Here is a 24,221-nt window from a genome sequence, read left to right on the forward strand (position 1 = left end):
GGCAGAATCTGCACTTGCCAAGGCTTTGACCCCAGCAAGGCTAATATTTTCAATTTGGCAAGCATGCTAAGCAGTTCACACACTTTACCCTGGTAATATCGCTCCCAATTTGTGGGATCTCCTGTATCTTTCCCTACCTGTGGAATGCTCTCCCTTCAAGCATTACAATTGGCCCTCACTCTCTCAGCTTTTTGAAAGGTGTCAAAACACATCTTTTCAATTTGGCCTTTTAAATTACATTTTTTATTTATAATCAATTCTTTAAAACAAAATTAAGGTCTTTCTGTGAATCAGATTAGAAGTATATAATTGAAATACAAAATTAGTGGCTTTGCGTAATAGATAAAACAACCCACTCTCTTTTACAGTGCATCATGGCAGAAATATTTGAGGTTCAAGTGGCTACAATTTAGCCACTAATAATGTTCATTGGATTGTGTAAGAGTGAAATATGATTACCGTGGCACTATATTTCTTCTTAGTATTCAGTTGGCTCAAACACAAGGTCAAGTGTTGATGTACAGAGAACAGAAATCCCACTTTGTTTTGGCAAGATTCTTCATAAGGAACTGATGACTGAGAGGTTAAATATACCTCAAAAGTGCCCCCTAATGTAGTAGCATTATAGTTCAAGGGGAGCTAGTTGACAATAGTCAATCTCAGATGTTTGCTATCCTGTCTTTGTTCGAGATAAAAGAGCCTACTGATAATCTCATGGTTACTTCTGCTTCTTTCTTTCTTATCATGCACCAAAAACATACATTACACGCTCATATTATCAAACACAATCACATTGCTCAAACCAATGTGGTATCATAATTACGGTTCTTAATCGCTCCAAAATTTGTAAAAGGTATAACCACCAACATCACGATCACATCTTATATTAGTATAAATAGCATACCTGATACAAGCATTATTTAGATGGCATAAAGAAATACATAAAAATGTAATAGCATTAATAAACAATTGCAAAGTTTGTAAAATAGCATAAAAATCTTAAGTCACATAATTGCATAGATCACATAGACAGTATAGTTTTAACATCACAATCCTATACATATCTTATGAAGTAAGTCCCACTGAGTTCAGTGGGGCTAACTCACAGGTAAATTGGTATAGGATTGCAGCCTACCTGATGGAATAAGAAGAGAGGTCCTCCTATGGATCAGTAACTAACCAGAACAGAAAACAGAAAGTAGGAATAAATGGTAACTTCTCCCAATGGAGGGATGTAAACAGTGGGTTCTATATTAGGACCAATGCTTTTTAACTTTTTCATAAATGAGCTGGAATTGGACGTGAGCAGTGAAGTGGCAAAGTTTGCTAATGACAGCAAATTATTTGGTGGTTAAAACAAAAAGGGGTTGTGAAGAGCTTCCAAAAGGATCTCTCCAAACTAGGAGAATTGGCATCAAAGTGTAAAGTATACGCTGATGAGATCTGAGTTAGTGGTGACTGACCAAGAAACAGATCTTGGGGTTGTGGTGGACAGTTTAATGAAATTGTCAACCCAGTGTGTGACTTCTGTGAGAAAGGCAAATTCCACATTAGGCATAATCAGGAAAGGAATTAAAAATAAAACTGCCAAGATCATACTGCTCTTACATAAATCTATGGTGTGACCACACATGGAATACTGTGTACAGTTCTGGTCACTGCACCTAAAAAGGGATATTGTAGAGTTGGGAAAAGCACAGAAAATAGGAACTAAAATGATCAAGTGGCTGGAGCAATTCCCCTATGAGGAAAGGTTACAACATCTGGGACTATTTAGCTTAAAGAAGGCGTGTGAGGGGGAGACATGATAGAAGTGTACAAAAGAGGTGAATCTTGTAAGAAGAGAAGCTTGGAAAAAAACACAAGCAAGGGAGATAGGAGAGAGATGTACAAAATTATGCATGGTGTGGAGAAAGTGGATAGGGAGGCATTTTTCTCCCTCTCTCATAATACTACAACCCAGGGTTATCCCATGAAAATGATTGTTGGGAGATTCAGGACAGTTAAAAGGAAGCACTTCTTCACATACTGCATAGTTAAACTATGGAATTCACTTCTACAAGATGGAGTGATGGCCACCAATTTGGATGGCTTCAAAAGAGAATTGGACAAATTCACAGAGGAGAATGCTATCAATGGTTACTAGTCCTGATAGTTATATGCTACCTCCAGTATCAGAGGCAGTATGCGGGGGAACTTGGGGAAGAGGGTGCTGTTGCATGGGTAGGTGGGGTATGCCGGGAGTTGTAGGACATTTTTCTATCTAAACATGCATAGGATTGCGCCGTAAGTTAATGATATATCTGATCTTTTCCCCCCATTTTTGGGACAATACTACCAAATATGCCAGAAATGGGTATTTTCTTGTGCACAACTCTAGCATTGCTCATATATGTCTTATTTAGATGTGTTGGGGTTAAGTTCCAATGATATAGAACTTTATCATAGTTCTGCTTAATATTAATGCATGGAGGCAATGCTGGTGCCTCTAGTAACAATGAATTTTTTGAAACAGTGAGAGTTTTCCCAAGCGAACTCTCCCATTTTCCCTTGAAATTATTACCCACACCTCCATCTTTCTCCAAAAGAATGTCATAAATCTTAGAAATTAGCCCTTTATTTCCAGCAGTTAAAAAAAATAAACTTTTCAAAATCAGATAGTCCAGTCTTCAAATCACTCTCAATAATATTTGTTGCCACATAACTTGAAATCTGCACATACTGAAACCAACAAGGCAAAACATTTCCAGGTGTCAGCTCTGCTTAAACATTTACCTTCAAAAACAATATCCTTAAGCCTTAAAATCTTACACTCCTTCCACTTTTTCAAACTACCCTCGATTTTAAGCTGACTATAATATATACATATGTTAATAATGAAATATATGGACTGTTTTTTCAATCTATTCCAGACTTCAGGGACTGCTCTCACACAAATATATTCTCGATTAATATCAATGATGGAATATACTTGTCCGTAGAGTACCAGGGAACAAATTCCAGTGGGACTTTAGCACATCTTTGTTCTACAGAACACCAAACTGGACAATTCATATTACTAATCCCAGTTGCATTTATAATACTTATATACCACTCAATATAATAAAATCATAGTATAATATAAAATAGTCAACAAATTACAATAGCACTAAGTGGTAAAACTGAGCTGTGTCATAGCCCATTGTAAGCCAGGGAAAGAGGCGTTTGGAATTCACCAGAGCTTCTGTCTCCCATGCTGCACCTGGGAGTGTGTTCCAGGGGGTGACTGCCGCTACCAAGGCCCACTTTTGTAAAGTTACATGGTGACATTCTGCTACTCATGGAACAACCAATAAGGCCTCCTCAGAAGATCTCAGAGGCTGACTGGGTGAAGATAGGCGTAGGAGGTCTGTTAGGTATCCTGGTCCCAAGTTATTTAGAGCTTTGTATGTCATGGCTCAGAAGCTAATAGGCAGCCAGTGCAATTCTTTTAACACAGATTTAACATGTAGAGAGCCAGGTGCCCCACTGAGCAGCCAAGATGCTGCATTCTCCGCTTGCTGCAGCTTCGAGAGAGAGAACGGCACATTACAGTAGCTCAATTGTAAGTTTCTAGTGCATGAACCACAGTGGTTAGACTATCCTTGTTGCACCACCTGAAGCTGATAATGGGTGCCCTGAGCCTTTGAGGTCACCTGGGCCTCCAGTGCTAGAGAAGGATCCAGGAACTATGTGCCTGTACCTTCAGAGGGAGTGCAACCCTAGCCAGAACAGGTAAATAACCCAGTTTCTGTACCTGGGAACCATCCACCCATATGTTCTCTGTCTTAAGAGGACTCAATTCGGGTCCGTATAGACGTTAAACAACTTTGGGGGCAAAATAATGCCCCGTGGCACCACACAATTCAACAGCCAGGGGGCCACAGTCACCCAAAGTTATTTTTTGGAACTGACCCCACAAGTAAGAGCAGAACCACCCTAAAACAGTGCCCCCATCTCTGAGAGATGGTCCAAGAGAATACCATGGTCAACACTACCAAAAGCCACTGAGAGCTCAAGAAGTAACAGGGTCGCACTCCCCCGTCCCTCTCCCAGTGGTCATCCATTAGTGCAACCAAGGCCAATTCTGTCCCAAAACTGGACCTATGCCCAGACTGGAATGAGCCAAGGTGACCAGTTTCATTCAAGAATGCCTGCAGGTGAATCCCCACCACTGTCTCAAGGACCTTGCCCAAAATGTATTTGTGACCAGACGACAGTTAGTATAAACCTCTGGGTTAAGGTTGGTTTTTTCAGGAATTGTTGCACCACTGCCTCTTTCAAGACAGTAAGGACCACTCCATCACACCACTCCTCTGATCCATCCTGTCAGGCTTCCACAGCTAGCTCAAAGAAGCCATGATGGGTAAAGGCCAAGAGTGCATGTGGGTTGCACCAATGCAAGTGTCTTGCCCACATCCTTGGGCTCCATAAACTGAAACGGATCCCACAAAACAGGAACAACACCGGACACATCAACAGACGCTGTATCAATAGTAGCATTCAAGTCAGCATGAAAGGGGTGATTTTGTCCTCAAAGTGTTTTGCAAATTCGTCACAGCAAGCCTCTGAAACTAGATTCCTGGGGTAGATGAAATCAACCCACAAACCCCTTGGAAAAGCTCAGTTGGGCTACTCGAGAATGTGGTGGAGGAAGCAAGGCATGCTTTTTTTGCTGCCTGCACCGCCACGCAGCAGGCACAAGTATGCACTTACACGTGTTCAGTCACTCTCACGAGGAATCTTACACCGCTTGCGCTCCAGCTGTCTTCCAAGCTGTTTCATTCTTTGGCGCTCCCTGGTAAACCATCTGAATTCCTCTGCATCAAAGAGGGTGCTGAGGAGCAATTGTGCCAATGGTCCATCACGCCTTGCCATTCCACAGCCTGACAAGAGCAGGTTTTAATATGGTTTATTGATTTATTTTTTGGTGGTGTTTGCTTGTTTTTATTGCAGACCAACTTAGTGACTTCCCTGGAAAGGTGGTAAAAATTAAGAAGAAAATAAATAATAATCCATACAACTACTCTATATTATGATCCTCATATTGCAGACAACGGGCTGATGCCAAGAAGAGCTACTTGAATAGGACCGCTTAGTACAGTTGGTATGGAAGTGAACCAGGGGCTTTCTGCTACGCCAGTTCCTATGGGTGCTTCTGTGGGACAGACTGAAGGCCAACATCCTTTCCCAGATTCCCACATACGGCAGGCATTGCTCCTGTCTGGAGCAATCTACACCTGGTAATTATAAAAATACTCTGTCCAAGTATGTTTGGACAACCAAGCACACAGAGGGAGACTCTTTCTGACCCAATAAACTCATGGACAAAGATGGACCCTGGGAAAGTTCGTGTTTCAAGCCGACAGCGGGCAGAGAAGTCTGTTGTTGTCAGAGAACAAAAGCTCTAAACAGAGCGAGATGAAGCTGATGGACTAAATCTCAAGCAGATCCTTTCAAGGATCTGAAGGAGTCCAGAGACGATCTAGCAGTAGATAATGGCAGATAAACAAGTCTGACTGGACCAAGGTTTCATGAAGGGACAGAGATCTGGACCTCTTTTTTGGCATTTAATCCCAACACTACCCACTAGACCACACGGTTCCTCTCCAGACAGTTCCAGTGGTAACAGCACTGAACCTCCCAACTTGAAACACCAATGGGTCTCCAAGCAGGCTACCTCTGAGGATTTGTGAAACCCACACTAGCTGCAAGATGCCGCGGTGTTTTCAAGTAACTACTGGCCCATCTACTGGCTGCAACATTAAAGAGAAGACTAAGGGCGCAATCCTATGCGCTATCCTATGCTTAGACAGGAAAAAGTCCTACGACTCCCAACATGCCCCGGCCAGCCATGCACAGGATGGCGCCCTCGGTCCACGAACCACGGATGCATCTCAGCTCAGCCGCCAGGCAGCCACTTCGGCTGGCCCGGGAGGGGAGGGAGGAGGCGTTTTCCTCTGTCCGAGGCAGAGGCCAAAGGGCCGCCCAGGCAGCCGACGCCCGCCAAGCCGCCTCTCTCTCCGGGAAGCAGAAGGGCAGAGCAGGCCAGCCCAGCCGGCCCGGCGGGGAGAAAACCCGCCGGCCGCCCCGAGGCCTCGGGGCGCCGGCCGCGCAGGGCCGCTTCTTCCCGCGCTGCGCGCGACTAACGACGCGCGCGCCCGGGGCCTCCCGCGCTGGAGGAGGGCCAAGCGCGGCCGCAGCGGCGTCATGGCGCGGGCCTCAGCACGGAGCGTGCGCGCGCGGCCGCTCCCTCGGCGCCGAGGCCTGGCCGGGGCCCTTCCCGCTCCCGCCGCGGGGCTCCTGGCGGCGCTTCCCCAAGGGGCGCCGCGGCACGAGCCGAAAGGGCCCCGGCCTGGAGGCGGCTGGCCGGCTGGCCGCGCCGCCGAGACCCGGGGGCGGCGCGCAGGCCCTGTCCCTGGCGGCGGCAGGAGCAGCCAAGGGGCGGAAGCGAGGGGCGGTGAGGCGGCGGGCCCGGAAAGGGCCGCCCTCAGGCGGGGGCGGGCCGAGGCGGCTCAGCCCGGGCCGCGCCGTTGCCTAGCGAGGGCCAAGCGGCGCAACATGGCGGCCGGCGGCGAGGCCTGGCGCGGCGGCGCCTCTTCCGGCCGGGCGGCGGGTGGCGCGGCGGAGGCGGCGGGCTGGGCTCCTGGGGGGTCCGCGTGGGGGCCGCCGCCGCCCCCCCGGGCACCCGCGACTGACTCTCCTCCCCGGCCGCAGGCGCCCCTCCGCCGGCCCTCCGCCGGCGCGGAGAAGACGAGCGGGGTCCGCAGCAGCGCCGCCGCCGCCTTCCTGGCCCAGGAGGAGGAGTACAAGTAAGGCCCTTCCCCGCCGCCGCCCCGGGCTCCGGGCGCTCCTCGGGCGGGTGGGTGCCGCGGAGGGGCCGCCGCCCGGCCGGTGCCCTCCCCCGGGAAGAGCGCGAGCCCGGCGGCCCCGCGGCGGCGGCGCGCTTGCCCGGCGGCGCGCCGCACGCGAGTGCCGGGATGAGGGCGCGAGCGGCGAAGGGGCCGCGCGGCCCGGTGCGCCTCTGCCGGGCCGGCCGGCCTCCCGCCCCCCGGCCGCGACGCCCTGCCCGGGGGCGTCCCGGCCACACGGCCCTGCGAATGTCTGTTTCAGGCGCGTGAACGCGGCATTGGAAGCCAAGACGGCGGAGCTGGTGCGTCAGGCCGAAGAGGTCATGGTGAGTGAGCTGCCGGGCGCCGCAGGCAGACCGGCCCACCTCGCAGGGCTGTTCTCGGCATTGCTGACGGAATGCACTGGAGTGCGTTGAAAGCTCAAAACGACGCCCTGGAACTCCCGGCCCCGTCCAGAGGCCCCTGTTGAGGCGCCCCGCGATGCCCTTGCACGTGCTGCCACATCCCCAGTCACACGACTCACCCACGTGGGTGCGCCGGAGGGGCCTCACCTGGGCCTTGGGGGCCCCTCTCGCTCACGCCGATGCTGCGGAGACCTCCGGCTCCGTCGGTGTTGCAGGGTGCGGGGCCTGCCTGCTGCTGGTGCCGCCCTCCCCTCCCCCCAGCCGTGACCCCCCCCCACCTGACCGCTGTCCAGGGTGGCCATCCAGCGTTGGCGGCGGGGCAGGGCGCTACTCGCCTGGACGGCCAGTGTAGCAGTCAGACTGGCATCGCACACTCTTGTGTAGCAGGAAAGCTCGGTGCCCTGTTGGTGAGTGAAACTGCGCAGAGGCTCCCTTTCTGTGCGTGGCAATCCCAGATCTTAATAAAGTTAAGCGGCTGGGCCTAATCAGGGTCAAACAAAATTATCTCCAGATTCTAAATTCTTCTGAAAAGCTGTGATGTAAAGTTAAGGAGCCAAAATGCCAGAAGTTTGTGTTTTCAGTTAATCTCAGTAGCTGAAGAGGAAGCTTTGATAATCCTGAAGAATTTTAAAAGCATTCTATGACACACAGCATGGAGGAGAGACCCTATTCGTGTTAGGGGGTTGTGGGGGAGATGCATGTTGTCCTTGGCAGCCCCATGGCCTTTTGCCCACCTAAAGCAGCGCTCTGGACTGAGGTGGTAGAGCTTGGTCCTCCCCCCCCCCATTTTACTGAGAAGGTGGACTCGTTCCTCATGGCTGCTCACTTCCTATATCTCTCTTAATCATCACAAACTACATGATTGAGATGTTTGGGATGACTGTTAGGTTGAAGTTGTGTGAGATGGACATTATTATCCTGTGATACATCTTTTTCACCCCTTATTGAAGAGAGATCAACGAGAAATGTTGTCCAGGCCAATCTCTGCCCAGATTGAGTTGTTTGATGAAGAGGCCAAACGTCAGAGGTAAACGCTTTATACACTTCCTGATGGTGATATTATCCATTCAGTCGTGTCCAACTTTTGGCGATTCTATGGGTCATCTCTCTCCAAGTATCCGGATCTTGTACTATCTCTTTGAGCTGTTCCATTCTCTGGTTGGTATCAGTTTTGATGGTATCTAGCCATCTTATTTTTTGGTGGCTAGGTTTCCTTTTTCCACTAACCAATCCGAGCATAACTGCTTTTTCTAGATACACTTCCTACTAAATGACTATTCAAGGCCTTGCATAACAGAGAGGTTTATAAACTTATGAATGGCACACAAAGAAAATGATTTTTTTTTCACTTGCGGAATTCGCTGCCAGAAAACATCATAATGGCCACAGATGATACTTTGTATGCATAAAGCTCAGATTCAGCCTCATTTAGAGGGTCTCTTGGGCAGTTGTATGGGAAACATTTCTTCCTGTGACCTCGGAGTGCTTTGGCCAGCCGGAACAGGTCACACCAGGCATATACTCTCGCTGTCTTGGAACCTCCTCCTTAGCCTGTTCTCTTCCGCCTCCCTTTACTGATTCACTGCTGGACCTTCCCTAAGGCCCACCACAAGTTGTGCAGGTCTTGTAAGGGCCACTCAAGTCTGGCATTCCCACCTCACATGGCACATTTCTTGCCCACCTGAGAGTAGGAAAGCATCTGTTGACACCACCAGCCTCTTGTGCTGCGTCTGACTTGCTCCCAATTAGCATAGCAGCCAAGTCTGTTGCGACCAGTGAGCTCCCCTCATTCCTCCTCCTGCAGTTTCCCCACTAAGGCTACAGCCCTATGCACCGTTACTTGGGAGTAAGCCATATTGAACTGAGACTTGCTTCTACATAAATGTGCATAGGATTGTGCTGCATGTTTTTCATACAAGGCTGCTGCTTCCCCTGCATGAGAGGCGTAGCATAATAGGGAAACTAATGGCATTGTAGAAGTTACAAAGCAGATAAAATGTTGATATTACCAAACCAGGGGCATGGGGAGAGGGAGAGCGTTCTGTATTTGCTAGGGCTGCAAAACCTACAGTGCAGACCTATAGATGTCCGATACCCCTTGTAAATGGGTATGGGCTTGCAGTCTTTGTTGGTAAAATAATCAACCAACTCTTGAGCTGGATAAACAGTGGGGGCAAATCTAAATTGTGGGGCTGAAACCTGTATTGTCTTTCTGTCAAAGCTATTACCCAATTACTATTGTCAATCTGTGAGATTTAATTGATTAAATCAGTTAAGCCTGCATATATTTTGCATATAAATACAATTGTTCTGAAGAAAAGGGATGTCCTGGTTAGGTGAGACATGCCTGTGTCACAGCAGGCCCCATTTCAGAAGAGGCCTTGACTCTTAAGAAGAAAACAGCTGGGGAGGGACTGAAAGCAAGGCCATACAAGGAGCTGTCTTGTACCAAGCAAAGTCATGGGTCCACTTGGCCCAGAACGATCCGCTGTGCCTGGCATCCACTCTCTAACATCCTGGGCAGAGGGGTTTTCCCAACCCTTCTACCTGGCTGAGACTCTTACAATGAGGGAAATTAGAAATTGAGGATTGGTCCTGAGACCTTAGAGATGCAAAGGATGTGCTCTGCCATGGAGCAATCCCTGCCCATGCCCAGAGTGGAGACTGCAGCTCATACTTCGTCCTCCAACCACTGGGTTGCAAAGCTGAACATTTGAACTCAGATTAGACCACCAAATTAACACAGACAGACAAGGGGCAGGAGAGGGATGCATAACTCCACATGTGCATGAACCAATGTCATGGCAGTGTTTGAAACAGTGATGCTTTTGTTAGGCTGCGTGTGTCTTTCTACTTTTAACATACCTCCCAATATATCTTAGATCTCGGGGAGTGATTTGTGTTCACAATTTAGAAGCCAAGCAGCTCTGTTGTGGCCCTTTTGTTCAACCCTACACCTCGTAGGGTTTGGCTGGGGTGGGCATGTGGCTGGATAGGAACAGAATTACTTGAATACAAAGGAGTTATTCAGGCACGCACCTCTCGTGTTTACATCCAGTCAAGCAGCCATTCAGACTCTGGCTTCGTTAGAGCCCCAGTTAGTATTGCAGCACTGTGGCCTACAGCAAACGGTCAATGCTGACCCATTTTAACGTGAGTAGCAGCTCATAACAGTGTGTACATGACCTTAGTTTTCAGACATTTGTAGGATCCCAGATCTTTAGACATTGGTTCAGGAGAGAGACATTCAAATAGGTTTGGCCTACAGCATCTCCCAGGTAGCGAGCTCTGAAAGTGTTTTAGGAAGAGACAGATATTGCCTAGGAAGAGAGCAGGTTAACTTACAACACGGAACTATCATTCTGTGACTGCAGTGACCAGATGTAAAAACAAATGCCACAAGGACCCACTTAAGCTCTGTTAGCATGGCTTGCAGTAGGGGCTTCTCACATGAGCTGGTGCTTACACAAGGAGGACCTACTGGGTGCATCACACCCTGTGAATTGGCACAACTGGTTTTCTATTTTTTGGTTGGTATAAACTTGATTTCCCATCCTGGCTTTTCCTGGTTCATTGTGGTAGGCCACTTTCTCCTCCTCCTCTGCATCAGGGCTTCTCTCTTTAATTCGGGGTGAATTTGCACTATGCCACCCCCATGTAGTTCAGTCTGCAGCCAAGCAGAGGTATGTTGGGCTGTCAAGAACCCAGTGGAGCATATTGAGTCAGGGGTGGGGGTGGAATGGTCCCCTAGAGAATACTTGCAAGGTGACCAACTGAGCATCAGAACTCCCTGCATATGAATAAATGTTGGTCCTCCATCAGCTGGCAAAGTATATTACCCCACTTCTGTTCCACAAATACACACTCAGTTTTCAAAACAATACAGTACATTGCTAATAAAAACTCTTCTTATGCGGTGTATTTCTAGCTTACACAAAAACACAACAAGACAGAGGCAAAAAGGTAAGTGAGCTGCAGGAAGCCCAGGGGGCTGTCCTTTATCCTTCTGAGTGGCTGTGAGCTCATCAGGTACTCCTGAGAGCTCCAACTGAATTTGGGGGGGGGGGGTGGCCTGAGTACTCCCAGCAGCTGTGTGGGCAGGAAGCTTCAGTCTGTTTCCCGCCTCCCAGCTGAGCAGAGGAAGCTGGTCCAGGGACTACAGAAGCAAGCAAGTTCCTAGAGAGCGAGGGAACAGAGCGAGCAAACGGGGAGCAAACAGGAGTTGGCCGGGGGAGTTGCAGTGGTAGAAGGGACAAAGGAGACAGAGGCAAAGAGGTAAGTGGGCTGCAGGAAGCCCAGGGGGCTGTCCTTTTTCCTTCTGAGTGGCTGTGAGCTCACCAGGTGCTCCTGAGAGCTCCAACTGAATTTGGGGTGTGTGGCCTGAGTACTCCCAGCAGCTGTGTGGGCAGGAAGCTTCTGTCTGTTTCCCACCTCCCAGCAGAGCAGAGGAAGCTTCTCCAGCTGTCCAGGGACTACAGAAGCAAGCAGGCTCCCAGAGAGCGAGGGACCAGAGCGAGTGAACAGGGGGAGCAAACGGGTTGGCCAGGGGAGGTCAAGGGGGAGGTCCCTAACTTGTTTAAAAAACTTTTTTTTAAATTACTTTTCTTGTCACACACACTTCCACACCAGTGGGACTCTGCTTTTAACCTCTAGTGAGTAGAGGAGCAGGCGAGTCTAGAACAATCAGAAAGCTAGACATAAAAAGGGAAAAGCGGCTATGGAAGGAAAAGACTCCCTAGTGGTGGTGACCCGCAAGGTGTGTGCGATGTTTGTGTTGTTGCCTAAGAATAACATGGCCTACACTTGCAACAAGTGCAAGTTGATCACGCCGTTGGAAGAAAAAGTAGGAGGACTGGAGCGGCGACTGTTGACCCTCGGGGGAATAAGAGAACACGAAGAGTTCTTGGACAGAATGGTGGAACTACAGCAGCAAAGGGAAGACCAGAAGCTTGAAGAGCAATAACAAGCTGAGGCAGAAGTGGGAAATGCTGAGGTGAGGAAAAATGCAGTAGAGGATACTCTGTGGAAAAGGGTGACAGGGGAAGAAGAACTAGACACCACTCTGCACCAGTGGAAGCAGTGGAGCTGTGGAACCGATTCCAGGTACTTGCGGATGAGACTGGAGGACAGCCTGCAGAGGAAGAATCACAGGGGAACCTACATGAGAGTGAGCAAGAGGATGAAGGTCAGTCAAGCAGAGGCAATGAAACCCAGGCTTACAACAACAAGAAGAGTAGTGGTAGTGGGAGACTCTTTGCTGCGTGGGATCGAGACCCAAGTATGTCGTGAAGACCCGTGGACTCGCCAGGTATGTTGTCTCCCAGGAGGACGGATTAGAGACGTGACTGAAAGGTTGCCTGCGCTCATAAAGCCCACTGACAGGTATCCCTTTCTTCTCATCCATGTGGGAACAAATACCGCCAAGCGGAGCTACGAAGAAATCACATCAGACTTTGAAGCTTTGGGAAGGAAACTCAAGAACTTTGGAGCCCAGATACTTTTCTCATCCATCCTTCCGGTGGTTCGAAGAGGGCTAGAAAGGGAAAGAAAAATACTCCGGGTGAATGACTGGCTACGAAGGTGGTGCTGGCGCGAGAGATTTGGATTCTGGGACCATGGGCTATACTTCCTGGAAGATGGGCTGTTGGCAAGGGACTATGGTCTTCGATGTCTCTATACTAATGCCCAGAGTATGGGAAACAAACAGAACGAACTTGAACTCTTAATACAAGAGGGGAATTACGACTTGATAGGTGTAACTGAGACTTGGTGGGATGACTCTCAGGACTGGAATACAGCAATTGAAGGATATAACTTGTTCAAAAAGAACTGGAGGAACAGAAGGGGAGGTGGGGTTGCACTATATGTGAAAAATACATATCTCTGCACAAAAATTCAGGAGGATGAGTTTGGTAGCCCCATCGAGAGCATCTGGATCAAAATAATTGGAGCAAAGAATAAAAGGAACATGGTGGTCAGAGTCTACTACCGGCTGCCTAATCAAGAAGACGAGGATGAAACTTTTGAAAAGCAAATAGCCAATGTTTCAAGGAAGCATGATGTAGTAGTAATGGGGGACTTCAGTTTCCCCGATATTTGTTGGGAGACAAATTCTGCAAAACATGGCCCCTCCAGGAAATACCTGACTTGTGTGGCAGATAACTTCCTCCTACAGAAAGTAGAGGAAGGAACTAGAGGATCGGCTATCCTTGACTTGATCCTAACCAACAGAGATGACTTAGTGGATAAAGTAGCAGTTACAGGAACTTTGGGAGAAAGCGACCATGTTATACTTGAGTTCTTGGTTCCAAGGGAAGCAAAAGCCGAGTGTATTCAATCACGTACCCTGGATTTTAGGAAAGCTGTTTTTAATAAACTCAGAACAATGATCAGTAAGGTCCCATGGCAAGCGACTCTAACGAGAAAAGGAGTCCAAGATGGGTGGGAGCTTTTAAAAAAGGAAATTCTCAAGGCACAATTACAAACCATTCCAACAAGAAGAAAAGGTGGAAGACAACAGAAGAAGCCAATGTGGCTTCACAAAAAGCTTAGAGATGACCTGAAAACAAAAAAGGACACATATAGGAAGTGGAAAGGATGCCAAGCAGCAAAGGAAGAGTACAGGCAGGTAGCACAGAATTGCAGGGATGGCGTCAGGAAGGCTAAAGCTGAGAACGAGCTGAGGTTAGCGAGGGAGGCTAAAAGCAACAAAAAGGCTTTCTTCAGATACATGCATAGTAAAAGGTAGAGGAAAGAAATGGTGGTTCAGCTATTAAATAAGAATGGCAAAATGATAACAGATGACAAAGCAGAAGTGCTTAATTCCTACTTTGGCTCAGTCTTCTCCCAAAAGAGGGTCTATGACCCCTGTGGCAAAGGCGAAATACAGGCTGAAGGGGCAGGATTGCAGCTTGAGATCGATAGGCATATGGTCAAAGAACACCTCATTACTTTGAATGAGTTCAAATCTCCAGGGCCAGATGAACTGCATCCTAGAGTAATAAAGCAACTGGCAGAAGAACTCCCAGAACTGCTGTCTATTCTCTTTGAGAAATCATGGAGGACAGCGGAAGTGCCAGAGGACTGGAGGAGGGCTAATGGTGTCCCTATCTTCAAAGAGGGTAAAAAGGAGGAACCTGGGAACTACAGACCAGTCAGTCTGACATCAATCACTGGGGAAATTCTGGAGCAGATGATAAAGCAATCCATCTGGAAGCACCTTGAAAACAATGCAGTGATTACTCGAAGCCAACATGGATTTGTCAAAAACAAATCCTGCCAGACGAATCTGATCACATTTTTGGATCAGGTAACCTCCCTTGTGGACTGTGGGAATGCTGTGGACATCATATACCTCGACTTCAGCAAAGCTTTTGACAAAGTGCCCCATAACATCCTGATGAGCAAACTAGCTCAAAGTGGGCTAGATGAAACAATGATCCAGTGAGTCCACAGTTGGCTACTGAATCGGACTCAAAGAGTGCTTCTCGATGGACTCTTCTCAAACTGGGGAGAGGCAACGAGCGGGGTACCGCAGGGCTCAGTCCTGGGCCCAGTGCTTGTCAACATTTGTATTAATGACTTGGAGGAAGAGGTGCAGGGAATGCTGATCAAATTTGCAGATAACACAACATTGGGTGGGATAGCTAATACTTTGGAAGACGGAAACAAAATGCAAAGTGATCTGGATAGACTGGAGCACTGGGCAGAAAACAACAGAATGACATTTAATAGGGATAAATGCCAAGTTCTGCACCTAGGAAAAAGAAACCCAATGCACAGTGACAAGATGGGGGATATGTGGCTTAACATCACTACAAGCGAGAAGGATCTTGGAATTGTTGTTGATCACAAGCTGAATATGAGCCAACAATGTGATATGGCTGCAAAAAAGGCAAATGCTCATTTGGGCTGCATTAATAGAAGCATAGCTTCCAAGTCCCGGGAAGTACTAGTTCCCCTCTACTCAGCACTGGTTAGGCCTCATCTGGAGTACTGTGTCCAGTTCTGGGCACCACATTTTAAGAAGGATGCAGACAAGCTGGAGAGGGTTCAGAGGAGGGCAACAAAGATGATCAGGGGACTGGAAACAAAGCCCTATGAAGAGAGACTGAAAGATCTGTGCATGTTTAGCCTTGAGAAGAGAAGACTGAGGGGAGTTAGGATAGCGCTCTTCAAGTCCTTGAAAGGTTGTCCCAGAGAGAAAGGCCAGGATCTCTTCTCGATCATCCCAGAGTGCAGGACACGGAATCATGGGCTCAAGTTACAGGAAGCCAGATTCCGACTGAACATCAGGAGAAACTTCCTGACTGTTAGAGCAATACGACAATGGAACCAAGTACCCAGGGAGGTGGTGGGCTCTCCCACACTGGTGGAGTTTAAGACGAGGCTGGACAGCCATCTGTCAGGGCTGCTCTGACGTGGATTCCTGCATTGAGCAAGGGGTTGGACTCAATGGCCTTGTAGGCCCCTTCCAACCCTACTATTCTAGTATTCTGTGACATCCCACAATTATTATTACATTTCTCACTGCAGATATTCCAGCTTATACCAGTTTGTGAGCTGCTGCATGCTTGCGTGCTTGGAACCTCTGAGAGAAGATATGCCAGCGCTTTCCACTTGTGTCGCTCTCGCCTTCCTGTTCAGATTATTATCTAATTTTCAGTTTTTTTCTTACCTCTGTATAGGTGTGTTGGGCCTGTTTCTGCCAAATCAGCTTTTCTGAAGGCAGTGATTCTTGGCTGTGACCAACAAGAGTCACTAGGTTCTGGACGTACAGTCTCTGTCTTATTCTCTGTACCAAACTGCCCGGTTTTCCCCTTCCTCTTTCCTGTTTCAGTTTATTGTGCTTGTTTCTTCCTCCCTTTTCTTCCATTGATCTGGCGTAACAGGTTTACACATGGAGGGCATGTTGTCAGCTAGGGGCCTTGGGCTCTCTTCCTGCCACTGCTGTACTTGGTCTCTCACTAAAATCATCCCTTCTCAACGTATTATATGCCATGGGACTTTGCTACTGGTCCCACTGCCCGACCTGGAAGTGGCTCCTGAGCCTGGTTTGAATTCTCCCACCAAACTCAGCCAGAAGCTTCCTGTAACAGGCAGCTGGGGCTTTATTTCAGGCGTCTAGAATTGCCAGACAGATCCACAACCTGCACCGCTGCTCCCTTTACAGTGCCAGCACAAGCAGCTGGTTGGCCCAGCCATGGCTGCTCTTGGCCAGGACTGGGGAGGGAACAGGGCACCACAAGCTTGCAGCTTCTGATAGTGAGCTGCTGTGATTGCTCCAAACTCTCAAGACAGCACTGGCGGTAGCTGCATGGCCACGGATTCTGCAGTATCCCATCTCCCAGGCATGCTCGATGCTTCCTGGAATGTGGCGTCCTCGGGCATGTGTGTTAGCCAGACCGACTTCGGCATGGACTTGCTGCAATTTTTCTTTACATGCATTTATTGTTGCTTCATTGAACCCCAGATCACTTGAGAGTTGCCATAGTTTGGTATCTCTTTCGACCCCAATACATCCAAGTATGTATCCACAGCTGGTCGTCTCATTGTGCTTGCGTGCAACCAGGCATGAATTTGATATTCCGGGCTGTGTTTCACAGTCTTGCTGTCACACTTCCTGCGTAACTATAACTTAATGGGTGGCATACACAATATCCATTTTGCGGCTGACGGGTTAGCACCAGCTGTAGCTGCGAGGGGAAACAAGGCCTGTAAGTAGCTGTATTTTAAGCGTTCTTCCCAACTAGCTGCAAAGAAGTAGAATTGCTGAAGGGCCAAGCAGCTCACAGAAGTTAGGCTGGGGCTTCTGCACAGTGAATTCTGGAGCCCTGGCTGGCTGGCTGTAGGAGTAGGGGCAACCAGGGAGACGGTTGGGCTATCGGGCAGCATGTTGCTGAGAGGCACTGGGCCCTTGTAACACAAACGGGCCTTAAAATAGCATCGCTGTGCCCCAGATGGGACAGCACCCTTTCAGTATTCTCAAGTGGCAGGCTGAGTAGCGGGCAAGTCAGTTGCCAACACCAAGGGCAGTTTTCCTGGTTGCTTTGATTCCTTCCATGTCCGCACAGACAGGACTGCATGGTGCCAACTCAGGGTTCCTAGATAGCTCCATTGTGTGCAGGACCACAGTCAGCTGCCAGTGCTGCTGATGCCACCCACCTCATCAGGTGAAGCTGTTTTTATGGAGTTAAAACTTACTGGAAAAGTGATCAATATGTTTTGCATCACTAATCTTCCATTTTACAGTTTGTGTAAAAATGTAATGAAGTTAAAATATATAGTTCATTTATGTTATTCTTCAAAATAAGTGACTCACAGCAATTTTCTTTTTCTCTCCAGAGATTTACATTCTCCTGAAGTGCCAACGCTTCCTCTTGCACTTAATAAGGTAGTGAGATGGGTTTTTCTTTCTGCTCTCTTCCCAAAGCAGGAAGGTCACACTTGCTAGGTGTCTCTTATAGCACAAGCAATGAGTAGAGAAATTCATACAGCAGCTCCTATATAAAATAGGAAAGATTGTGCCCTACCTCCTAAGGATGTGACGAAGACAAAAAGATACAAATTGCAAACAATACAGACATCATATAATCAATATAAGACACATTCTTCAGCCATTTACATTAATCCCAGCCAGTTGCATTCCATGCTTCCTCCAAGGAGCTCAGGATGGCACTTGCTAGTAATCCCATTTTATCCTTTCCATAGCCCTGGGAGGCAGGTTGAGCCGAGAGAGTGACCCAGTGAGCTTTGTACCTGAGCGGGGACTTGAACCTTGGTTCCCCAGTCCAAGTCAAATGCTAAATTCACATGTAGTCAGAGTACCCTGATGTACAAACCTGGCTGCTTGAGAAGGCCATTTGTGAGTCCAAGGGACAGGGGTGGGGCAGGGAGGACATGACTGTTTAAACCCAAAATGCATTTTTGGATAATTAAAAGGTTTGTTTTGTGAACTTTCTTTAGCAACGAAACAAGAAGAAATCTAGCTTGCTCTCTACAGCTCGAACTGGGCTACAGAGTGGAAAGAAGGGGAAAAGAACTCTGTCAAGGTATATAGCAACCGTGTTTGAACAGCACCCAGTTTATCATAGTCACTTCATAAGTTACGCCACCAACTCTTCTGACCACATCTGGCCATACTAATGACATTACCATACTTAGTTTAATTAGTTATTTATATCCTGTGCAGTGTGAAAGAGGCTATCAGCTAGCATAAGTTGAGCTGATATCCTCAAAGAACAAGCCCGCCAGAGCCTTCCTAAGGAGGTCTTGTCCTAGATGTCTAGGGACCGTCTCTTAGAGCCAGTCATTCTAACAATGAGCATCCAGATGCCCATGTAGGACCAGCAATGTTCTATTACACAGGTATTCTTGGTCCTGCTTACAGGGCTGGGGTTTGAGAAATTCTGTTTAATGTAAAGGTAAGCATCCTTTATAAAATCGTTACAACAGCAAAAGCACATTCACTGATTACCCACTTATCACCCACATCCATCTTCGTGGTCTCACGTGCATCACACATATGGGCTCTGAGCCTGTGTGGAGCCTTGATTTGGAACCCTCCCCCACCGTCCCATTGCACATGTCTGGACGGGTTCCCCCCTATTCCCTCTGTTCTTCAACAGCCAACTGTGGTGCCTCTTTTTTTTATTATTACATTTATATCCCGCCTTTTTTCCTCCAAGGAACTCAAGGTGGCGTACATAATCCTCCTCCTCCATTTAATCCTCACAGCAACAACCCTGTGAGGTAGGTTGGGCTGAGAGTATGTGACTGGCCCAAACGTCCATTATAGGACTGTGTTTGGACTTTTTTTGCTGAGGTTTTATTCTGCCTGTATCTTTCTCTATCGTTTGTTCACTCTTTATAAAGTTTTGTTTTGTTTTAATTATTCATTTCATTTCTATACCGCCCAATAGCCGAAGCTCTCTGGGCGGTTTACTCAAATATTATATTTATTTGTGAACCAAATGTATGTTTATTCCCAAGCCATCAGTTTCTGATTTTATTTTGGCGCTATTTTCTTTTTAGAGAGAGTGATCTTTCGATAGTGCGCTTTTCACCTCAAGGCAAATGGCCTTGAAGGCACCTTTTCGGAAGTGCTCACAGTGCGGGAGTAAGTTGCCGCCATCAGACGGGCACTTCCTTTGTCTCCTCTGCCTAGGAGAAGTACATGTGGTAGAGGTATGTCCGATCTGCCAGGGTTTCTCCAAGCAGGTCTACAGAAATCGGGCAGATAGACTTCAAGCAGAGCTTTGGAAAAGGGCATTGGCCACTGTTGAAACCCCCAAAACTCATGGCACAGACACCTGACTCTACAAAAGATTGACACGTGCCCCAAACTGAAGAGAAGACAGAGGGTACAGACTCCTTCCTCCCCTTCCATGCCAGCCTCTAGCCATGGGCAGGACAGTGAAGCCTCTTACTCCGGGAAGATCTTTAACACTGTCTACAGCTAAGAAATTGTCTAAAAAGGCTCGGATGCCTAAGACTTCAGACCCGGAGAAAAAGAGGAAAGATGAGAAAAAAATCAAATGCAGAATGTCCGAAGGATCTTCCACCGCCACTGCCTCTGTCAAACTCACTCATACCGAGAAGACCCAAGGCGTCGGTACCGAGATCTGAGACAGTGAATATGTCAATACCAAGGATTGACACTATACAGATTGCCTTGACATCTGAGGGAGAAATCAGGAATTCAGTTCCATCATGTGACAGAGAACAGGACCCAACCCATCAACCGACCTGGATTCCTGCGTTGAGCAGGGGGTTGGACTCGATGGCCTTGTAGGCCCCTTCCAACCCTACTATTCTATGATTCTATGACTTACCCCGACACTGAGAGTCCCCTGACTCTAGGTCTTTGCTTTATTATCCTTGGGACCATAGGATGGATTCTGCTTATGTGTCCTGCCCTCGACATCATTCTCGATCACCGATGTTGGATTGGGATGGGATAGGCAGTCGGAGCAGTCCCTCCCTCTGAGACCTACTTAGTACTGGGATGATTGGAGGCGCTGACAAGACAATCATTTCTATGCATATAAGGACTTGTACTCACACTGTCTTAGACCCATCCCGACTGCTACTTTATCGCATCCTCCAGCAGAAGACATGTCTCACCTGTCTCCGAAGACAACTGATCTTCTCCTGGTTCATCAGATGCCACTGCCTCTACCACCGATGGCTCCACAGCCCCCAGTACTTCCCCATGTTGCTGCTTTGGTACCTCCTAGAGTGCGTGAGGAGGATTTGCTGTCTCAACCAGAAGCGTCACCGCATTCTGCCACAGATGATTACCAGTCCAGCCCTTCTTCCTATTCCTCAGTGGCTCCATCGGTTTCATCTCCTGACAGAGCAGTAGGATCACAGGACCCAATTTTGCCTTCCGAAGACTTGGGCCATTTCTCAGAGCAGGTCCTGAGAATGGCACAATCTCTGGGAATAGAAATGCAGCAGGCGGTTGAAAGGCTGAAAGACCCGGTGTTTGATGTTGCTAATGTAGAAACGTTGATGGCTGTTGCCATTCCCTTCTTGCTGACGCTGCTACAAACCTTTAAACAATCGTGGAAGACATCAGCATCCATGACTCCTACTTCAAAGAGGTTGGAGAGCATGTACAGAGTGTTGGAAAAGGACGCAGAGTTTCTGTTCACACATCTGCCCCCTAACTGTATAACTGTTGAATCAACGCAAAGTAATTCCCACAAGATACATTCTGCTCCAGTAGATAAGGAGGGGTGAAGACTGGACCTTATGGGCCACAGGATTTGTTCGTCTGTACTGTTAAGTCTTAGAGTTGCTAACAGGCGATGATGGCAAGGTATCAAATGTTCCTGTGGGTAAAAAATTGGATCGCTTTGTGACCACTTACCTGATGACCAGAGAGAACTGGCCGGGGTGTTCCAGGCAGAAATGACTCGAGTGGCAAGACAACAGATTAATACTGCCCATCATCAGTCAGACTTTGGGACAAAAGCAATGATTGGGGCATTCACTCTCAAGAGGTATTCTGAGGTTGGCTCAGAACCAAGTTCCAGAATTGAGGATCTCCCCTTTGACGGTGCAGATCTGTTTAGTGCGACTACAGATGATGCCATGGATTCCATCCAAAAGGTGAAAACTACTGCCAGAAAGATGGGACTTGCTCAAACCCCGGCTCCATTCAAACCTTGCTGTTGGTTTAGACAACCAGGTTTCAAGGAACAGAGACAAGGCGAGTGCTACCAAAGGCAACAGCAACAGCAACATTCCTCTGCGTCAAGGCGGCAATATACGTTGTGTAAATTCTGATCTACTCACTGTAAGCCTGATCCTGGGGGTAAGAATCGTCTTTGACTCATAAGAGGTGTTTTTCTGCCTGCCAGTATCCCTTCATGTTTTGGGGACTCGTCTCTCCATTTTTCTCCCAGCATGGACACAAATCATGTCAGATTTGTGGGTGCTCTCAACAATCAGCAGAGCATACAAGATCTGAGTTCAGCACCCTCCCCTCCTTTGGTACGGTATGGTCAACACCACCATCGGATGTTCGAAAAGCAGAGGTTGCGTCGCTATTGAAGAAGGCTGCGATCCAACACGTATTGAGACATCAACTTCTGCAAGGTTTTTATTCCTGATACATTACCATACCAAAGAGGGATGGAGGGCTCTGTCTGATCTTGGATCTGGGTGACGTAAATTTCTTTATCACCCCAAAGAAATTCTGTGTAACCACTGCTGCAGAGAGGCGACTGGTTCGCATCCATCGATATCGAGGATGCGTATTTCCACATAGCGATCACAAAGTCAAGTCAACGTTACCTTCTCTTTGCCATTGGGACATAGGCATACCAATTTTGTGTTCTTCCATTTGGCCTCTTGACAGCTCTGAGAGTTTACAAAGTGCATGGCAGTGGTATGTGCTTATCTTCGGTTACAGAGAGTGAGTTTCTTTCCTTACAAGGATGGTTAATAATGGTACCATCACAACAGAGTCTCCTTTGTTCAGTGTCTCTTACCTGCGACCTTCTAGGTGCCCTCGGTCTATACGTGAATCTCCAGAAGTCTTGCATGGAACCGAGCCAAGCCACTCAGTTTATAGGCATGGTTTTGGACTCATGTCAAGGTCACACTATCCTCCCACAAGATCAAGCAGATGAGCTCATAGCCTTAGTGAACCAGACCCTTTGCTTCAATAACTTCACCACTTTTATGATTCAGAGACTGTTAGGATTAATGGAAGCCATGGTGGCAGTACTCCTGTTTGCCCGCCCTTGAATGAAGAGCCTCCACTTATGGTTCACCAGAGTATTCGACCCCACAGGCAATGCACAGCATACTCTGTTACGGTTCCTCGGGAAGATAAGGGTGTCTGCCTGTTGGTGGATGTCCCTCCATCACCTTCTTCCAGGAGTGCCTTTCCACCATCCGTCACCTTTGAGATCGCTCACAACGGACGCATCACTATGGAGGTGGGGAGCACATTGTAGATCCCTCATGGTGCAGGGCCTCTGGACGGGATTGGAAAAGAGTAAGCATATAAACTTCCTTGAGTTGCTTGCGGTACAGAAAGCGCTGAGGGCTTTCGAGCTGGATGTCCGGGGCAGGATTGTACAAGTGGCATCCGACAACACAACTGTTGTTTATTATTTGAACAAACAAGGGGGAACAAAATCAGCTGTGTTGGTGAGGCTTACTCTGGACATATTCAAATGGTGCATTGTGAAGAGGATTTCCCTAATAGCAGCTCATGTTGCAGGATCTGACAACATTCTAGCAGGTCACCTAAGCTGCTTGTTTAGGGCATCGCATGAGTGGCAACTCCATCCCAAAGCTGTATGGAGCCTGTTCAGTCGGTGGGGAGTGCCTCTGATAGACTTGTTTGCAATGGAGGGAAACGCAGTATGCAAAGATCATTGCAGCAGAGAGGGCATAGGTCTAGCCTCATTGGGAGATGCTTTCCTCCCGAGTTGGAACCAAGGGCTTTACTTCCTGTTCCCACTGCTAACTCGGGTCTTGTCGAAGATACTGGATAATAACATGGACTGCATAATCATCACCCCATGGTGGCCAAGGCAAGGGTGGTTTGGCCCATTGCTCAGTCAGGTGCAACAGCAGTATCTTCAGCTCCCAGTGAGACCAGATCTCCTGAACCACCAGAACGGTCGAATTCGACATCCCAGTCTCCTAGAGCTGAGCTTAACAGCATAGAGGCTCCACAGTCACTAGACATGTCAATTTCCGGAGCCACTTCGTGCAGTCCTGCAGGTGGCTAGGAAGCCAGCAGCTAGATAGTTTTCTGCCCTTACGTGGGCGAAGTTTTCTGCCTTTGCGGCTGTAAATAGGGTAGGCCCAGTTAACTGCTCACTTCATCAAGTTCTGCAGTTTTGTTGTCCTTATTTGAAAAAGGACTTAAAATCTCATCTATAAAAGTTTATCTGGCAGCAATTTCGGCATCACATGTTCTGGTAGGGGGTTTTACTGCTTCTTCGCCCAGTAAAGAATCTTTGGCCTCCTGTTAAAACACCAGTACCAAGCTGGAGCTTGTCAGTGGCCCTTCTGGGCTCTAACAGTTAAGCCTTTTGAACCTCTAGCACTCTCGCCTATTGTCATGGAAAGTGGCCTTTTTGTAGCTGTAACTTCTGCCCATCAGGCTAGTGAGTTAGCAGCCCTTAGAGTGGACAATCCTTATATGGGCTTCCACAAAGATAAAGTTGTGCTTTGCCCAGCTGTGCAGTTTTTACTGAAAGTAGTTGCTGTATTTCATGTTAACCAGGATATTGTCTTACCTGCATTTTTTCTGCCCCCAACATCAGAACTGGAGCCTAGATTGCATGCCTTAGACATTAGAAGGGCATTAGCTTTTAAAAGTCCAGGACTGAGGGTTTTTGCACGTCTCCTAGACTTTGTATGTGCCATGGGGAAAAGAAAAAAGATCTGCTGCTATTATCCCAAAGACTGGCCT

General features: G+C 47.9%; 1 protein-coding gene across 8 annotated transcripts in view; it reads left to right on the top strand.

Annotated features, from left to right (window-relative positions):
• Window positions 1-2,610: 2,610 nt before the first annotated feature.
• TEX9 (testis expressed 9) overlaps window positions 2,611-24,221 on the top strand; it is a 34,668-nt gene continuing 13,057 nt past the window's right edge. For 7 of the 8 annotated variants that reach the window (XR_014785289.1, XR_014785290.1, XR_014785288.1 and 4 more), the window contains exons 1-5: window positions 2,611-6,830; window positions 7,132-7,195; window positions 8,224-8,300; window positions 17,618-17,666; window positions 18,239-18,324. Coding sequence is in view for 5 of the 8 variants with exons in the window: in XM_084816534.1 (XP_084672660.1) it covers window positions 5,734-6,830; window positions 7,132-7,195; window positions 8,224-8,300; window positions 17,618-17,666; window positions 18,239-18,324 (1,373 nt within the window). In the remaining 3 variants the exon portion in view is untranslated. The remainder of the gene's footprint in view (window positions 6,831-7,131; window positions 7,196-8,223; window positions 8,301-17,617; window positions 17,667-18,238; window positions 18,325-24,221) is intronic. The other variant, XM_084816536.1, reaches the window with a different exon arrangement.

Source organism: Heloderma suspectum, chromosome 11 (genome assembly GCF_057233095.1).
Source record: "Heloderma suspectum isolate Gila_16-S chromosome 11, 16-S_ref, whole genome shotgun sequence".
NCBI lineage: Eukaryota > Metazoa > Chordata > Lepidosauria > Squamata > Helodermatidae > Heloderma > Heloderma suspectum.